Here is a 20,247-nt window from a genome sequence, read left to right on the forward strand (position 1 = left end):
GGCGCCCCCGCAAACAAATCGCGGGTCGCCGTCGGGTTTCCATGACAGCCGGGGGTCTAACAAAGACCCCCAGGTCTGCCTTCAGCATCTGCCTGTTAGGCGATGCCGGAGGCATGACCTAATAGGTTGCCTGTCAGTTTTACACTGACAGGCAATAATGCTTTGGTATACTAAGTATACCAAAGCATTATATATGCGATCGGCACATCGCATAGTGAAGTCCCCTGGTGGGACTAAAAAAAAAAATGTAAAACAGTTAAATAAAGTTTGTGAAAAAAAATAAATAAATAATTCGACAATTTTTTTCCAATATAAGACATACCCCGAAAGTAAGACATAGTGGGGCTTTTGGGGATAAAAAGAAAGTAAGACACTGTCTTACTTTCGGGGAAACACGGGTAGTGATTTAAAGAAATCCTAAGAGAGAATTCTTGTGTCATGCTCCGCCCCCTCAGGTCGTACACTAGATATAATATCAGTTTTGCCCGGAGTTTCTTTAAAAAATGGCTAACATTCCAGTACAAATTTTTTTGTTCATGTGTAAAGACAACAAGGCACAGATATTTTATCAATTGATTTTATTGCTGTATAGATAACTGAGCAACATTTTACGCTGTATTGTTTACCTGCTTAGAATTTCCTTTGCGTGAGATTAGAGTAGCTCTGAACTGTCATTGTGTCTGTATTTAATATGTGTCCCTATAACCCCAGTACCAAGACTAGAAGTAAGTAAAACTAAGAAGGGTAAGTAAAACTAAGTGGGAGCGGTACCAGTTCAAACTGTTTTTTTTTTTCTGGAGTTTTACTGGAGTTATCTATAAATCTTAAAGGGGCTGTCCAGGAAAAGAAAAACATAGTTTGCTTTCTTTCCCCTCAGAAACAATGCCACTCTTCTCTATGGGATTTGCCAGGTATTGCAACTAAGCTCCATTCGCATGAATTATATTGGGCTTCAGTACCAGACACAGCCAATGGCCAAGAGTGGCGCTGTTCCTTGATGGCGCCTTTAAAGGGGAAATACACTTAAAATGATCTTTTATAGATACAAAAGCCCAATTGCCAAAGGCCTGGCAAAAGGGGCCAGGGGGAAATTAAACTCCTACCGCTCATTGGCAACTTTCACTGATATAAAAAAAAAATATCAACTTTGCTATGCTTTACCAGGTAGTTGTACTGCCAATGCCTTAAAGATATAAGCCTTAGTCTTTTCTTTTTCTTGAAACTGTCCTATAATAGATTGTTATTTCCATATGTTACTAGGACTATGGGCAATTTCCTCCCAATTGTGGTTTTACCTATTATATGTTTTCATTTTAATGTCAAGTCCTCTAGATGCAACATATGTAAAGTACTAATTTATACAGTTTTTCTTGTATTTTGCAAGTCATTACCAGCATAAGTACATTTATACTACAAGTGTGGCAAGCTAACTTTTGCTGTGTGTTTTTTATATATTTGTAGATATTTCAGATATTTATATTTTATATTTATTGCCCGTTTGTACCAACATATAAGCATTTCATGCACTTCGTTCATAGCATTCTTGGATAAGGGGCCATTTGACTTGTATCTTGGAGTTACTTGCGCCTTCTTCCATACAGTGACTGTATTCCATTGACGTCGTCTTGTGACAAGCGGAAATTGTTTGTGTTCACATAACGGTAGGTGGGGAACATCAGAGCCTGAGGGTCATCGGAGTGATTCAGTCCCAAGGAATGACCAAACTCATGTGCAGCCACCAGAAATAGATTGAAGCCTAAGAAAATAGCATATATAGCTTAAAAGGAGATATATAATGTACAAAACTTCTTTACCTGTTATTGTCGTTTTGTAGCAAGGCAAATACAGATATATTATCAAAATGTGACCTATTATATAAATCATTTTTTTTTAAAATATACATATTAAAAAAATTGTGTTTTTTTTTACGTGACTACTCAGTTTTCACACTAGCCACTAGAGTACACACAACAAACTGACATTTCCTATTTTCTGTAGACCACTTGTCTGCTTTGCTGTGTAGACTGGGACAGTCTCTGCAGGGTGCAGAGGATTTATAGTACTACTGGAGTCCTAGATAAGGCAGGATAGCAACGCTATACACACACAGATAAGCCTCTGTATGCATCTCTCCTGCCAGAAAAGGCTGAACTCGATTACGTGGTGGCCTCAAATATGGCTGCCACCCGGAAGTTTTTAAAAGTAAAAAATAAATGGTTAAAACATTATTTTTTTTGTACATAATTAAATCTAATGAATGAAACTAAAATGAAATACATGAGACATTCCTTGTTAGGGCCAGTTCACACTGAGTTTTTTTGACAAGTTTTTTGACGCAGAAACCGCGTCTCAAAACGCGCCAAAAAACGGCCAAAAATGCCTCCCATTGATTTCAATGGGAAGTGGAGGCGTTTTTTCCCACGATCGGAAAAACCAGCTCGTGGGAATAAGAAGGGACATGCCCTATCTTCGGGCGTTTACGCCTCTGACCTCCCATTGACATCAATGGGGGGCAGAGAAAGCGTATTTCGCTGCGTTTTATGCCCGCGGCGCTCAATGGACGAGCAGGCAGAGTAAAATCTGCCTCAAAATTCTAAACGGAATTTTGAGACAGATTTTCCTCCTGCAAATAACTCTGTGTGAACTCAGCCTAAGGCAGACCAGAGAGTTTTATGTATCTTTATATTATTTTGAAGAAATCACCAAAAAATGTATACACAGTGTAACTATGTCGCAGTGTACCTGCTCGGTTATTTGTCCATCTTTCATCTTCATCAAAATGAGCATCACCACCTATTCTAGGACCGGGAGCATAGGCATGAGCTAGTACACCATTGGGGCCATCAAATGGACTCTGATCACCGTGTCCTGCAAAATAATGTAGTCATGGTATTATGTACATTACAGTATATTATTAACTGTATTAATAGTTTGCTTTATCAAATATATATATATATATACTTAGTTAGACATTTACAGTAGATCTCACTTATGATATGTAAGGCCTCTCATTTTATCAATTTTAGGCTCTGTTCACACTAGCATCATGGGTTCCATTGATAACAGAGCCATGATAGCTATGGCGGATCCATTTCTAGAATGGATACTGGTGAATCCCTCCACTGACTTTAATGGGGTCCTTCAAGGTTCTGGTATTTTTGCTGCAGACTGGACTAATGGGTTAATGAACTATTCCATTAACCCAAATGTGAACAGATCCTTAGGTTGTGTTCACATCCGTGTTGCAGGCATCTGTCTTTTGTCACGGATTCCGCCAAAAATCCTGGACAAAATAGAGCAGCGTGCAGTGCTATTTTCTCCTGGAAAATTACAGAAATCCGACAGAACCTATTGAAGTCATTTTGTTCCTTCAGGCGTCATTGGTGTCTGTCATGTGACGGATCCGGAATTTCCGGGGTTCCAAAAAACTGATATAACGTTGCAGATGTGAAAATACCCTTATACCATGTAATATATTATATATTCTATTTTCTTTTTAATAAAAATAAATATTCTTACCCCGTGGATTGAACTGGATGAGAATATCGGCATCTCCAGTGGTGACTTTATTGAATCTGAGTGGAGTGACTTGGCTCCATACATTTAATGCTCTCTGGATCGCGTCGTCAACCACATTGGGGGGAAGATCAGGGGTGTAATTTATGATTCTACACAAGAAGAAAATATACAGCATTTAGATTTAATCCTTTATTTTTCAAGTAAAAGCAAAACAAAAATACTTAACTACAAGGGTATGTTCACACGGCAGAATTTTTGTGGTGGAATCCCCCGCGGATTCGGCATCAAAATTCTGCTTCCCATTTATTTCAATGGGAGCCGGAAGCTTCTGTTTCCACCTAGCTGATTTTTTTCAGCTAGCGGGATAAAGAAGTGTCCTGCCCAATCTTTGGGCGGATATTGCCCAAACCTCCCATTAAAGATAATTGGATGAGGAATCCGCCGTGTGAACTGACCCTTAGGCAAGTAAAACTATGGTGGTAAAACTGAAATGTCTTAATTAATGCACAATTTAATATGGCTTTACCTATCAAAACTGTCTGACAGTAAAACGGTCCTTGTTGCCCATAGCAACCAATCAGAACTTAGCTTTCCTTTCTTAAAGGGGCTGTATTTGGCTATCTCTGGCAGCCTCATAGACAGTGAATGGAGCGGCAGTGCGCATGCTCAACTTTCCGCTCAATTCATTCGGAGGAACCAGACCCCCGTTCTCGTCATCATCGGAAGTCCCAGCGGTGGTTAAAGGATAACATTTAATCTTGGGACAACCCCTCTAAAGTCCTCTAGGAAAATGAAAGCTGCACTGTGATTGGTTGCTATGGGCAACTAGACCAGTTTTTCTGTCAGATGGTTTTGAAAAATAAGGTCAATGTCAACTGACTATACGCATGACTGGAAACTTTCTACACACTATTGGTTTCGTTTGTCTAATAGAAAAACCCTGCCTTGTTGCCCATAGCAACCCGTTAGAGTACAGCTTTAATTTTTTCAGAGGAGTTTTAGGAATAAAAGCTGAGCTCTGATTGGGGCAGCAAGGAGTGGCAGCAAGGATGGTTTTCCTATTAGACAGTTTTGATAAATTAGGCCAATAATTTGCAAGAGATTGTATTATTTGAGAGCATCGAAAAGGGCACTAGGTGACATGGGTGACAACTACTTAAATTATGGAAGCTCCGTCAAAGTATTATGTCCCATTGTCCTTCTATCCTGGGCCCCAATGCAAAATCTTAATAAATGTGCACAATCCGTCTCCTCCCCGCCACCGATCCGACTTAACATAAAAAAAAATACTCACCGCTCCGCTTCTCCCACTCCCTCGGATCTTCTGAGGCTCCCACATCAGCACATACAAGGTCCTGACGCCAAGCAGCGACATGACGTTATATACAACACAGCACACAACGCCCAGTGTTAGGATGTTGTGTCGCATAAAAGGCCCTGACGCTGCCCAGCATCAGGGCCTTGTATGCGCCATGGACTAATGTAGGCGCCTAAGAAGATCCAGGGGAAGAAGCGGTGATTTAGTAATATATATTTTTTTCATTTATATTTATTTTATTTTAATGAGCGATCATGTTTTGGGACGGTATGGTGCCTGGCAACAGAGTGAGATTTACGCCAGCTAAATTATAATAAATTTGATGGGCCGTGGGGGGATCCGCCCTTTTGACTAAGCTCCACCCACTTCTTAGAAAAGTGTCAAGAGCGATGTAAACAGTCAAAAAGTAAAAAAATGTTCTTGCAAATGGCAACTTTTGAGTCGTTATTGACTTTTCTACGCAACAGAACTGGTAGAGAAAATTTTATAAATTCCCCCCATTATGTTTTACTTTATTGCATTATTTTGTTACTGCGCCTACTTTTGCTAAGCTGACAAAAGAAAGGGCAGCCATATTGATCTTCTCAGAAACTGACGTTCAACTTTATAAACTTGTAAATGCTCAGCAGGGGCGTAGCTAGGGGGGGGCAGGCGGGGCATGTGCCCCGGGCGCAGTTTAGAGGGGGGCGCCAGCACCACCTCCTCCTGCACTATAATTGTACCTGTGTCGCAAGGACACAGGTATAATTAGAAGCAATGAATGACCGGGCACGTTCCGTGCCCGGCCATTCAGCGCCTTTCCACGAATGAAGCGACTGGTACCTTTTGTACCAGTGACGCTTCTGTCGATGAAAGGTGCTGACTGACAGGGAAAGTCATCCTGCCCAGCCAATCAGCGCCTTTCATAGATGCTGCGTTCAACCCCCAGGAGACCTGCGCAGAAGAGAGCAGGTCTCCATGGCTGCCGGACGGCGTGGGAGCGGGAATAAGGTGAGTTTGAATTGGGTTTTTTTTATTTTTAATTGTAATAAAAGTGTGCGGCTGTATCTACAGGGGGGACGACTTTGTCTATGGGGGGAACTTTATCTACGGGGGGGGGGGACTTTTTCTTCACGGGGGGGCCTTCATCTACAAGGGGGACTTTATCTACGGGGCGGGCTATATCTACAGGGGGCTATATACAGGGGTGTGCTATCTGTAGAGCACTATATAAAGGGGTGGGCTATATCTACAGGGGGCTATATACAGGTTTGGGCCATACGTGGAGCACTATATACAGGGCTGGGCTATATCTACAGGGGGCTATATACAGGGGTGGGCTATCTGTAGAGCACTATAGGAGGAGTTATTTGTGGGACACTATACAGGGGTGGGCTATATGGGGGCACTATCTACAGGGCGCTCTATGGCAGGCACTATCTACAGGGGGCACAGTGTGTGTGTGGGACACGGTGTATGGTGCTATTATAATTAGAGGTGCAGTGTATGGCACTATTATATTTAGGGGTGTAGTGTGTGGTATAATGATAACTTTATATTTATTTATAGGTGCAGAAATGTTGGTAAAGTGAGAAGCTGAAGACATGTGAGCGGCAAACTGCAGAAATGGACCGGGAGAAGTCGTCATAGAGGTCTGGACCGGATGGAGAAAAAGAACTAGAATCTGAGACGTCACCGGTGAGCAGGGCCGCCATCAGGGGGGGACTGGGGGTACTGCAGTGAGGGGCCCGGGCATAAATTTTAAAAAAAGGGGCCCGCACTCTGCCGCTGGAATTAATATACTCACGGCAGTGTGACTCTTACGATTTCATTTCGGTGAAAGGAACAGGTCCCATCACGAAGCAGGGGCCCGTTCATTACATCAGAATAAAATCGTAAGGGCCCGCTGGAGAGTGAGATGTGCCCGCCCCTCCTCCTCCACAACAGCGTGACAGCGTGTGGGGAGAAGACAAGGGGTGGAGACATCACAGCAGCGGGAGTTATGAGCTCAGCCTCGGAGGATACGTCCAGCAGCAGCAGCAGTCGTCACCTTCAGTGAGTACTAAGTTATGTCTGTGTCCGGCTGCTGCTGCCTGGAGCCTCCTGAAAAAATCTCCTCCTGCCCCCATAGAAAGTAAATATCTTACCCACCTCTGTATTATGTTAAAGGAAGAGTGTCACGACCAACTTTTTTTTTAATATGTTATGTGTTTTAGTGTGATAGATCAATAAATTTTATTAATGTATGTTGCTGTGTTGTACTTTTTACGTTTTTAATTGATTTACTTCTCTATGGGGGCTGCCATTTTTGTTTCCATTACTGTGTGTGTCGATTAACGACACACACAGACATGGAATACGGCAGCCACAGTCCCATAGGGACTGCGAACGGCTCCCGTCCCATTGACTGCCGTGTACGGCGTCTGTGTGGGAACTGCGCATGCGCCGCTCCCACACAGTCCTATTCGAAATTGGCGCCGTCCGGCGCCATTTTCCTGTGGACCGGAAGTCGCGGCCGGACAGTAATATTACTACTTCCGGTCGCGGCTTCCGGACTTGTGCACATGGAACAGCGGCAGCAAAGGGAGCGGACGGGCCGGAGGGAGCCGCGGCGGCAGGAGCAGGTAAGAGATTTCAATGTATGTTAGTGTTTGTGTGTGTTTACTACTGTATGTAAACCTACTACACTGTGGGTTACCTCAAAAAATGGCGACACACAGTGTAGGAGGTTAAACCTTTCAAACCCCTCGTTTATCCCGGCACTAGCCAGGATAAAGGAGGGGGGGATGCTGAGAGCTCACTAGAGCGAGAGCTTTTAACCCAATGTTGCAATGCTGCAATTTTGGGAACTAGCTCCATCTAGTGACCAAAAATGGGTAGTATTATAAATTAGAAAAAATTAGAAAAAATTTATAATATTTCCTGACTCGCGAAAAAAATAAAAAAAATTTGAACAATGTTTAATCACCCACACACTAAATGTTTAAATTTTAAAAAAAAAACATGTTTTTCGGGCAACAACATGCCTTTAACGCTGCAGCATAGGATTGTATCAGCCCTACGGCTCTTATCTCCCGTCCTGTGTAACATGTGGCAATAAACCTGTCTTCTCCCTCTGTTTACACAGGACAGGAGATAAGAGCTGATAGTGATACAATCCTATGCTGCAATGTAAACTAATACAGACGTGCTTTCTATGGGGAGGGGGTAGAGTTAGGCCTCATGCACACGACCGTGGTGTTTTTCTGGTCCGCAAATTCCAGGACCGTGTTCCGTGGAATGTCATCCGCAGTTCATCCGTATGTAATCCGCAGTTCATCCGTATGTAATCCGCAAAAATGCGGATGAAAAAAAAAAAAAAAAAAAAGGACTTTTAAACAGGATGCCAAAAGCTTGGTCAAACCCCCTTTAGAAGGTCACATGATCCGCAAATCCGCAAACTGCGGATGACACACGGCGGTGTATCCGCAATTTCCACGGGCCCATTGACTTCTATTGGCATGTCCGCACCGCATTTGCGGCCCATAATAGGACATGTCCGGAGTTTCTGCGGCACGGATGTGCGGACATGCGGAGAGCCGTGAAAACACGGATAGTGGGTATGGCCACATAGAAATGAATGGGTCCGCAATTAACCCGTGGATTTGCGGTTGAATTGCGGACGCAAAAACACGGTCGTGTGCATGAGGCCTTAGATGATAATGGAGGCAGGGAGATGATAATGGGGGCAGGGAGATGTTAGTGGGGGCAGGGAGATGATAATGGGGGCAGGGAGATGATAATGGGGGCAGGGAGATGATAATGGTGGCAGGGAGATGATAATGGGGGCAGGGAGATGATAATGGGGGCAGGGAGATGTTAGTGGGGGCAGGGAGATGATAATGGGGCAGGGAGATGATAATGGGGGCAGGGAGATGATAATGGGGGCAGGGAGATGATAATGGGGGCAGGGAGATGATAATGGGGGCAGGGAGATGATAATGGGGGCAGGGACATGATAATGGGGGCAGGGAGATGATAATGGGGGCAGGGAGATGATAATGGGGGCAGGGAGATGATAATGGGGCAGGGAGATGATAATGGGGGCAGATAGATGATAATGGGGGCAGGGAGATGATAATGGGGGCAGGGAGATGATAATGGGGGCAGATAGATGATAATGGGGGCAGGGAGATGATAATGGGGGCAGGGAGATGATAATGGGGGCAGGGAGATGATAATGGGGGCAGGGACATGATAATGGGGGCAGGGAGATGATAATGGGGGCAGGGAGATGATAATGGGGCAGGGAGATGATAATGGGGCAGGGAGATGATAATGGGGGCAGGGAGATGATAATGGGGCAGGGAGATGAAAATGGGGGCAGGGAGATGATAATGGGGCAGGGAGATGATAATGGGGGCAGGGAGATGATAATGGGGCAGGGAGATGATAATGGGGGCAGGGAGATGATAATGGGGGCAGGGAGATGATAATGGGGCAGGGAGATGATAATGGGGGCAGGGAGATGATAATGGGGGCAGGGAGATGATAATGGGGGCAGGGAGATAATAATGGGGGCAGGGAGATGATAATGGGGCAGGGAGATGATAATGGGGGCAGGGAGATGATAATGGGGCAGGGAGATGATAATGGGGCAGTGAGATGATAATGGGGGCAGGGAGATGATAATGGGGGCAGGGAGATGATAACGGGGCAGGGAGATGGCATTGTGTAGGGAGGGAAATGATGCTAGAGTGGGAAGGAGATAATAATGGAGGGAGGATGGCACTTGAGTAGGGATGCACGATGCATCAAAACTTCGATACGGTTTCGATACCGTGCACCCCCAAACGGTTCAATACCGTTATTTCATGTATTTCGATACTAAGCTGTGCGGCCGCACAGCTCAATATTGTAATACATGAATGTATGAGAGCGGAGCTGCGGCTGTGTAACACAGTCACGGCCCTGCTCCGGAGTCCTGACATGTGCGCGCCGCCAGGATTATGTGATGCGGCCAGCGCTGCACTAATGAGCGGCGGCACTGAAAACAGAACATGGCGGGCGCACTACAAAACACCCACACATGTTCTGTCTTCAGTGCCTGAACCGCTGCTCATTAGTGCAGCGCCGCCCGCATCACCTCGTGCTGACCGCGTGCGGGGCGGGGCAATGGTTGTATTACACAGCCGCAGTCCCACTCTATAAAGGCAGAGATCAAAGAAACCTCTCATCTCCTCCGCTATTCCCCTGAATGCTGCGACCAAAGCTGACTGCAGCATTCAGGGGAAAATAAGAAGGGGGGATGCCCCTTGGATCACGTCACAGGAATCCCTGTGACGCGATTGAGGGACATACCATATATGGGCAGACAGCCCAAGGTCCAATGAAGGACCCCAGGGCTGTCTTACCATATTTCCTGTTAGGGCATACTCAGGTCTGTCCTAACAACTGCCTGTGTACTATCCGTATATAGATATATACCAGTACATTAAAGTTTCAAAAAGAAAGTAAAAACATAAAGTAATGTTAAATTAAAAAAAAATACACATACACTTTTTTTACAAAACACATTAAAATAAGTTTCAATACATAAAATATTCACATTCAGTATTGGCGCGGCCGTAATAACCTGCACAACAATTTTTTTGCATCATTTATGATGTGTACGTTGTAAAAAATAAAATAAAAACTTCTTTCACTTATTAATGTGAGGCACGAGGTATTATGAATTTTGAACCTCCATGTGCCTCACATTAATAGTAATTAACCCCATCATGTACCTTACACATTAACCCTTTATAATTCAGGAACATGATGGGGTTAATTACTATTAATGTGAGGCACATGGAGGTTAAATTTACCATCACACCTCGCGCCTCACATAAGAAATGGAAGAACTGTTTTTTTTTTTTATTACTGTTGGCAAAGTATCGCTTTGTTATCGGAATCGCAATACTACACAAAGCATCGGTACCGAAGTCCTTAATTCTGGTATCGTGACATCCCTCCACTGGAGGAGGCATTATACAATGGGGGGGGGGTAATAATTGGGTGAAAAGTGATGATATCTGAAGGGAGGGGAGAAATTATACATGGGGAGGGGTAGAGGAAGGAGAGAGTATACCTGGGTAGGGGGAGAAAGCTTATACCGGAGGCATAGTTAGCAACAGTCCTGAATTTGCAGGGACTGTCCTGAATCTAAAGAGGCAGTCCCGGCAAATTACTGTCCCAGACGTGTCTCAGCCACTGCCATATTCAATTGTATCTGCGTCCACAGGATGCAGATACAATTGAATACTATGGCAGAGCAGGAAAGTATCAGCTTCCAGCTCTGCCATTCACCCATCCAGGAGCGGAATCCCCGGCCAGAGAGTTGCCGACACTCTGGTCGGGGATTCCTCTCCTAGAGGTAGCCCCTGAGGTCACTGTCCATATATGGACAGTGAGGTCAGGGTCTCCTCCTGGACTGGAATCCCCTGTAGAGAGTGCCACACACTCCCCTGTAGTTAGCACCGAACATACCCCCTGTAGATAGCGCCACACACACACTCCCCTGTAGATAGTCACACACTGCCCCCTGTAGATAGCGCCACACAATCCCATGTAGATAGCGCCACACAATCCCATGTAGATAGCGCCACACCCACCCTGTAGATAGCGCCACACACCCCCTCTGTAGATAGCGCCTCACCCACCCCTGCAGATAGCGCCACACACAGCCCCCTGTAGATAGCGCTACACACAGATAACGTGTGTGCAGCGTGTGAAGAGAATGCAAAAGCATCATCCAGACATGCCCGTGGCGGTGGGAGATCTTAGGGACTACATTTTGGTGAGTGACTGCTGTGTATAGGGCTTCAGTGCAATGATTTTTGTTTATATTGCCCTCCTACACCCTGACAGATTCTACATACACACACACACACACACACACACACACACTCACTTTCCCTTTTTGCCCCCCACAGAGCCGCTGTCTCGTCTCTTCCTTGTCACTCCACAGAGCCCCTGTGAGGTTGCGTCTCCCCCCTGGCTACCACTGCTACCTTCAGTTCTCCCAGCCCTGGCACTTAGTTTCTCCCCTTTGCCCTCCGACACCCACCTCCTGTCTCTGCCCTGCTCCTCCAAAGAGTTTTCTATTTAATGTGCCCTACCTCCCGCCCCTTTACATTTCACACCCCCTCCTAATAACGAGGGGGGCGGGGGCCCAGACTCATTGGCAGTATGGGGCCCAGATATTCCTGATGGCAGCCCTGCCGGTGAGTCACTTAATGTAAATGTTTATTCTGCCTCTAATCAGTAATGTAGTCACTGTGTGATCTGCAGCGAGATGATTATGATATGATTTATTTTTGTGAAACAGCATCTCCCAGCATATCCTTACCATTGTTCAGGGCCATGCTGGGAGCTGTAGTTTTACGCCATACACACCTATACGGCAGGGGTTGCACTAAATTGAGCTGTATTTGTGCTGGTGTTGTATTTATGTACTGAGCTTGGTTCTGGTGTTGTGTATAGAACCATATTGCTTGTAAGATGTACAAATGTTTTACATAAAAAGCAATGACACGTCGATTGGTAGAGAAAACAAACACGGCGAGGGGGAAGGAGATGTCGGGAAAGAGGTTGGGGGGGGGGCGCCAAACTGAATCTTTGCCCCGGGTGCTGGAGAACCTAGCTACGCCTCTGATGCTCAGTATGTTCTATCAATAACAAAGTGGTAGTTTTACCACCAGCTACGAAACTGTTGCCATTCCTTAATCCTCGGATTTACTAATATATGGCCATTTCTACGTTTTGGGTGGGACTGCCCTTTAAGGCAATGTAGAGAGAGAAAAAAAAAAGAATAAAATGGATATGTTGGGTCCTTTTGAAGGAGGCAGATTTTTTTGTAGGTGCTCTCTGCTGCAGCTAATAGATGAGGATCCTGAATCGGGGACCGTTCTTTTAAAAAATTCCCATGCTGTAATAATGGGGGCAAATTACTATTAGTAACCGATGTTCATAATAATACGGATTGCCTTTCATGCTAGTAAAAAAAGAATAATATATATATATATATATGTATATATATATATATATATATACATATAAGACCCCCAGACTTGTTCTTTGGGTAATGTTCTGATGTATAAAACCCACCTGTAGGTAATGGAGGCTGTCTGCCATCTTGGTCTTCCATTGAATGTTGTGAACGCCGCCACATCTGGCATACCACATCTTGGGGTTTTCATCATATTCATTGTGTCTGTGTCCAGCTTTCCTGTTACTTTCATCCTGAAGAATTTTTGCATTTCCTCAAGCCTTTCCTGAAATGTGTTTTTTCCTCTAGCAGTGGATGGGTAAAAATTTTTCAAGTATTGCTATGTGTGGGGAAAGTGCAAAAATATTGCTTTATAAAATTACAAATATCCTAATTGATCTCATCACACATATATTAAGTACACAAGGGAGTATGCCTTAGTATGTGTAAGTGAACAAGGCACATTCTACCCGGAATACCCCAAAAATTGCTATAGAAATGCCCCTTTTTATGCAAATCGACATAAGCCACACCTCTTTGTGGTCCCGTTTGTGGACTGGACCCATAATATTGCAGAGTATACAGATGGACAAATGTCACCTTGGTGACTATGTTCTATTATTGCACAGCCTTTTATGAAGTATAAAACTTACTGTATTGCTTAACAAGGTTTTTCCTAACATACAAAAAGTTATCAGATTTCAGAATGAAGCGAAGGTTCACCTTTGGAGTCAATTATTTTATTGTTCTAATGCATGTAACATATAAAATGAAGAAACTTTACAAATAGTCTTATTTAGAAATTGATTATTTGTCTCCAAAGTTCTTATGCAGACCTATACGTTTCCATGGTCACAGACTACAAACAAACTCTACACTGATCCAGCAATCAGAAATAGGGGTTAATTCAAAAAAATATAGATGTCTATATAAAAATCTCTTAAGGCTGATTGGTGGGAGTGCCAGGAGTCGGACCCTCACTGATATGATATTGATGACCTATAAAATGCCCGGAGAACCCCTTTAATCACTGAATTTTTCCGCTGCAAATGTTGGTGCAGATTTGGGGCAAATACGGAACGAATCTGCACCAACATTTGCATATTTGACAGGTAATTCAGACGTTGCAGAAAACACAGCGGTTACAGATTTCAGTTTTTGCATTGCAAAGGCTAAAATCCGCAGTGAAATTCCGCTTCTTCTCCGCAACAGACAGTGCATGCTGCGGAGGGAAAATCTGCACCACAGCCAAGTTTTCCGCATCGTCTGAACTAACTTGCCTAAAAATGTATTGAAACAAATGTAAAAAACGGCCGCTGGAGAATTCCACAGCAATTCCCCCACGTCTGAACCTGCCCTTAGTAATTAGACTCCTGGGGGTCACAAGCCTTGGGTGCTAGGCTATCTGTGCTGCCCCCTTTAGCAGGAGCAACTAATGTGCCCTGTGAAACCGCACATGTAACACACCCTTAAAGAGGTACTCCTGTTTATAGCAAATTATTGTTATTTTTTTTTTTTTATAATTTAAAGTTATACAACTTACCAATATATGTTCCGTATTAATTCCTCACGGTTATCAAAATCCCTGCTTGTTGTTATTTAGTAATAACATTTATTGTTTACTTCCAGTGGATACAGTTCTGTCCATGGTCATGTGATGGACACACAGGTGCACAACTCGTTACAGTTTGTGTATCAGAGCCGTGCCTTGTAACGATCCCAGCACATGACCATGGACAGAACTGTATCCACTGGAAGTAAACAATGAATGTTCCTACTGAATGACAACAAGCAGAGATCTTAAAAACCGGTAGAAATGAATACAAAAGGTATGTATATATATATATATATATATATATATATATATATATATATATATATATATATATATATATATATATATATGTATAAAAGTCTCTAGTAATATTTATATTTATACATACCTGTGCAAAGTCCTGATCTGTAGAACTGATGCCCGGGTCGGTTTCAGGTACCGGCATGGCAAGTGCGCCATAGCACAGTGAAGCGAGGACCAGGCAATGTACTTTCAGCATTGTGGCAGTCAGAGTTCAGAGCCTGCACTGTGCCGTGCCACTCACAGCATCATATTTTATAGAGGAAGGTGTGTTGCAATGTCGTGATTCATTGCAAAATTAACCTCAGGTCTTTTCACGCTAATATTCCTATAACTGTACAGACAAATGTCCATTGTAATCATAAATCAGCAAATATCAACCCAGGTATTTCATTCTATGTGGTCATTCAGTCTATCGGAAACCCACACAATTAAACTAGATATTAACTTCTCATTTTGTTGCTGAACCGTTTGAGCAGTTTTATAATTTTTTTAATATATTTTTTCTATTTTTGGCTTAACTGTTTGATTTTCAGACGGTTTTTGTGCCACTCGCGATTTTCATGGCCGTTTTTGAAGCTTTTTTCAATAGAGTCTATGGAAAACGGCTCAAAAAATGTCCCAAGAAGTGTCCTGCACGTTTTTTTCACGGCCGTTTTTTAACGCGTAAAAAAACGCAGCCAAAAACACTCGGTCGAAACAGAACGCCGTTTTCCCATTGAAATAAATGGGGAGATGTTTGGAGGCGTTCTGCTTCCGATTTCTCGTCCGTTTTTCGGGCGTTTACGGCCCGAAAAATGGCTGAAAATAGGCCGTGTGAACATACCCTAAGGGTATGTGCACACGACAACGCCAAATACGTCTGAAATTATGGAGCTGTTCTCAGGAGAAAACAGCTTCTGAATTTCAGACGTTTTTACAAGTGCACGCGTTTTTCCCGGCGTCTTTTACGGACGTAATAGGAGCTGGTTTTCATTGGAGTCAATGAAAAATGGCTCCAATTACGTCCCAAGAAGTGTCCTGCACTTCTTTGCCGCGGGCTTAATTTTATGCGCCGTCTTTTGACAGCGACGCGTAAAATGACAGCTCGTCTGCACAGAACATCATAAGACCCATTACAAGCAATGGGCAGATGTTTGCCAACATAATGGAGCCGTCTTTTTCGGCGTAATTCGAGGCGTAAAACGCCTCCATTACGTCTGAAAAGAGGTCGTGTGCACATACCCTAAGTGTTACTTTCTACTCTTTCTACTTTTGGGGGACAAGCAAAAGAAAAAAAACTATTCTGACATGTTTTTTCCCCCTTTTTTTAATGTTGTTTATTTCCTAAAATAAGAGTATACACTACGTTGTTATTTTTATACTGCAAAGTTTTATAACCTTTTTGTTTCTTTTATCTTTAATGATACTTTATTTTATTTATATTTTGTTACTTTTTTAATTAAACTTTACTTAGATTTTTATAAATACAATATACGGGCATGCTTACTGTATCTATTCCGGTATACTGTGCCTTTCATAGAAATATGCATAAGCAGCTGTTAGAACAACCACTGGTCAGGTCATGTCAAGAGAAACATAATAATACATAATTGTGCAGGACCACCAAGTATATAAAAGCAATAACATTTAAAAAAAGAGAAAAAAAACATGGTTTGCTCCTCGAAATGTTAAAGTGATTAATTCATGCAAAGCAAAATGTAAATGTGAGTTTCTTAATGCACATATTGATCAAAATTGATATCCAACCATGTTTTTTTTCCCATCAATTCTATAATGGGCACAGGATTAGTTGATCTCTGAGGGTCTCACTGGTTAGGCCCCATGCACACGGCCGTAAAAAAATCTCTGTAATTGCGGACCGCAATACTGTCCGCAAGTATGGACCCGTTCAGTTCTATTGGCCACGGACACCTTTTCGTATCACTACGGATAGGTGTCCGTGCCGTAGAACTGTGCCTGTAATTATGAAGCATATCCTACTTTTCGTATTTTACGGGCCATGCTCCCAAACTTTGTATTGGAGAACGGCCCTGAAATGCGGGCTGCAGCCCGCGACCGTTGGCGGCCGTGCCCGCAATCACGGGCCGTGATTATTGGCACGGCCGTGTGCATGAGGCCTTAATCAGATGGAGAACAGATCTTTGCAGGGGTTCTTTAATCTGGCTAATAAGGTATTAGTCTGGGCTATACATGGCAATAGGCTTTTTTGTTTGTTATTATTTAAAAATTAATATTCTTTGTGTCCCTCATATGTTCATTAAGTTAAAGGGATTGTTCCAGGGTGACTATCTCTGTCCATATGCCCTATTACAGCGATTCCCGCTCTGGTGGACCAGACGAGTCCATTCATTACATTGACGTCCATGTAATGTTACTTTTCTCCTGCATGTATACCTAGACCTGTCTTCCCCGGTGATAACAAAATATTAACAAATGTGTGCTAGCGTTGCAGATACAATTGAATACTATGGCGGAGCAGCTCCCTGGCGCTATGTACTGGGGGGCTGTATCTGGAGCTATCTACAGGGGGGCTGTGTGTGGAGTTATCTACAGGGGGGCTATGTGTGGAGCTATCTACAGGGGGGCTGTGTGTGGCACTATGTACAGGGGGCTGTAAGTGGAGCCATCTACACGGGGCTGTGTGTGATGCTATCTACAAGGGGGGCTGTGTATGGCACTATCTACAGGGGGCGGTGTGTGGCGCTATCTACAAGGGTGTGGTGTGTGGAGCTATCTACAGGGAGCTGTGTGTGGCGCTATCTACAAGGGGGGCTGTGTGTGGCACTATCTACAGGGGGCTATATGTGGCGCTATCTACAAGGGGGCTGTGCGTGTCACTATCTACAGGGGGCTGTGTATGGCGCTATCTACAGGGGGCTGTGTGTGGCGCTATCTACACGGGGCTGTATGTGGCGCTATCTACACGGGGCTGTGTGTGGCGCTATCTACAGGGGGCTGTGTGTGGCGCTATCTACAAGATAAAGACGGCTACATCTGTACATTAAAAAAAGGTGAAAAAAAAATTATATCTCATTGATTGGAGAGAAAGCAAACATGTCGAGGGGGAAGGAAATGTCGGGAAAGAAGTGGGGGGGGGGTGCCAATCAGAATCTTTGCCCGGTTTAGGAGAATCTAGCTACTCCTCTGCTTTATTAGGCCCCCAGGCTGCCATGACAATCATTGGCACCCCCCGATCGCGTCGTGGAGTGGGCGATGACGCGTTGGAGCGGGGCGAACCCCTGATTCTAGCAATTTAAATGCCGTGGCTGCAATAGACCGCGCCATTTAAGATGTTAAAAGTGATCTTTGATTCCGCCAATTGCAGTGAGGTGTCGGTTGTATAACACAGTCGTCACCCGCTGAGTATGGAGCGCGCTCAGCCCGTGAGCCTGCTCCATACTTCCCCTTAATGGCTGTCACGAACTTGTACGTGACATATTGTTAAGGGGTTAATGAATCTTTTGAACTCCCATATGAAAAAAATCATTCTTGTACGTTTTTTTTTAATCAGACGATGATTCACTTCTATATTCTAGCCTATTAAAATCTTACATAAAAATCACACTGAGACTTCCTAGAAAAGAAATATATAACCACACTGAGGAAGTTTCTTATATTTCTTACACAATCTCAACTTACATTTAATGTACCGTCAAATTTCTATGTATTCAAGTATTGCATTGCTCAAAGTGACTAAAGAGGAACTGCTGTGTCTGGAAAGCGGGCATCGTTTACCCAATAGTTGTGGTTCTTCACCATTGATTCCGTAAGAGACTTTGGTTTATGTGTTTAAAACAAACAAGAGTTTGGACATACAATGGAAATGCACATTTGGAAATATGTACGGTGGTGTACAGAGAAGAGCCCCATAACATAGTTCAAACCGGGCCACTCAGTATGGTGCCCGGATTTTTCACCCAGGACTGAAGGGCCTAGTATTTGCTTCCCCACCCATGCCCTTTTCTAGACCCTTATGCCAATTTCCTACCCCTTGTTTGCTAGAAATGCAGTTCCTTTGAAAAGGGAGTACTGCGGGGGCTCACGCTGCCTAAAAGCAAAGGGGATGGGACCAACCAGGGCTGAGCCCCCTCTTTTCAAGGGCCCCATAGCAGTCTCTTTGGTACGTACACTCTTGTTTCCCGATAACACAGATCAATCCTAAAACAAAAAGTCTTGTTAAATTGTAAAATACCAGATGCAGGTGAATAGTGCACAAGCCGTATCCTATGAGCATCCTGTGATGCACTATTAGGACATATAGATATTATAGAGGGGTGGTCCATCACTAGGGTGGAGAACCACTGCAAAGAGCGTCTCCTGCTCTGACGGACTCAGGAGCACAATGTTTACTGCAGGGAAATGTTTAGCCACCCACAGCTACCGCCGTGATATCATTTAATCGCAGAGGAGTTACAATAAAATAGCCGGACTCTCGGACACATACTTGCTTTCATCAGGCGTTGTCCAGTTGGGGACACCCTTTTAAATGCGGGTGTTGGGAAAAATATGTACTGTAAACCTAGGCTTTTATAAAATGGTATGGTCACCTTGAACGTCACTAACCAACTGTTTACGGTAACACTTGACCAGGCCACACATGTAGGAATATCGGTGCACTACTCCTTACAGAACGGCTTTTTAACCCAATAATGTTTCCATGCACCCCATTTTGGGTCCTACCACAATATTTCTGTTGGATTAAGCTCTGGAATTTGAGTTGACAATTTTTAAATTCTAAATTTAGTAAATTTTTGGTAGATTGACTTTGGTTTTTAGGGGTGTTGTCTTGCAAAAAGACCCACCTTCTCTTCAGGTTCTGTTCTGATCACATACAGATGTCCTAATGTTCTCCCATAGTGGTAATAATAAAGGCGAGCCATCAGGGCAGTCAACCTTGACTCTGTCAACACTGCATTTCACAGTTCGGATGAGATTTTTATGTTTCAACGCAGTGCTTGGTTTTTGACAAAAATGTTTTTAGTACAATGTCTTGCTCAGGTCTACAGGACAGCAGTCTTCTGTCCTATTCAGGAGGTCCTTATCAATGTTCTCTTTGGTAGTAGGGCCCCCCTTCCTGTTATACTCGCATGCACCCTGTTTTTGTTGAGTGCCTGTGTGATGGCAGACTTTTTGCTCTTTGTCACTAGCTCGTTTGGTGTCCAGGGGTGGGACTGCAGTGTGATTGACAGCTGCGCTCTTAGGTTCTTTATGCCAAAGTCCTGTGTTGAAAGATCACTGACTGGAGACACATACACACTACGGGGCAGATTAACTAAGACTGGTGTGTCATTAACCAATCAGCATGAAGCCTGCAGGAGTAAAATGCAGCTAATGGCTTATTCAGACGAACGTGTAATACGTCCTTGCTATGCGCATGATTTTTGCGTGCGGCGCACGGACCTATGTTAGTCTATGGGGCCGTGCAGACAGTCACTGATTTTTATGCATCGTATGTCCGCTGCGTAAAACTCACCACATGTCCTATATTTGGCCGTTTTTCGCGCATCACGCACCCATTGAAGTCAATGGGTGCGTGAAAACCGCGCACGGCACACAGACGCACTT

General features: G+C 43.9%; 1 protein-coding gene across 1 annotated transcript; it reads right to left on the reverse strand.

The window, feature by feature from the left end:
* Positions 1–563: 563 nt before the first annotated feature.
* Positions 564–14,896, reverse strand: LOC142742101 (stromelysin-1-like). The gene is made up of 5 exons (XM_075851534.1): positions 14,768–14,896; positions 12,944–13,164; positions 3,520–3,668; positions 2,743–2,868; positions 564–1,756 (listed from the first exon to the last, which is right to left on the reverse strand). The coding sequence occupies exons 1-5, from the start codon at positions 14,876–14,878 to the stop codon at positions 1,578–1,580; spliced, it is 786 nt and encodes a 261-aa protein (XP_075707649.1). The 5' UTR covers positions 14,879–14,896; the 3' UTR covers positions 564–1,577.
* Between the last annotated feature and the right edge of the window lie 5,351 nt (positions 14,897–20,247).

This window comes from Rhinoderma darwinii, chromosome 2, assembly GCF_050947455.1.
Source record: "Rhinoderma darwinii isolate aRhiDar2 chromosome 2, aRhiDar2.hap1, whole genome shotgun sequence".
Taxonomy (NCBI): Eukaryota; Metazoa; Chordata; class Amphibia; order Anura; family Rhinodermatidae; genus Rhinoderma; species Rhinoderma darwinii.

Coding starts and splice junctions, on each gene's coding strand:
- LOC142742101 (XM_075851534.1), bottom strand. CDS start 14,878: ATGCTGAAAGTACATTGCCTGGTCCTCGCTTCACTGTGCTATGGCGCA. Junction 13,165..14,767: donor CAGATCAGGACTTTGCACAG/GTATGTATAAAT, acceptor CCCCACACATAG/CAATACTTGAAAAATTTTTA. Junction 2,869..3,519: donor CATCCAGTTCAATCCACGGG/GTAAGAATATTT, acceptor ATTATTTTGCAG/GACACGGTGATCAGAGTCCA.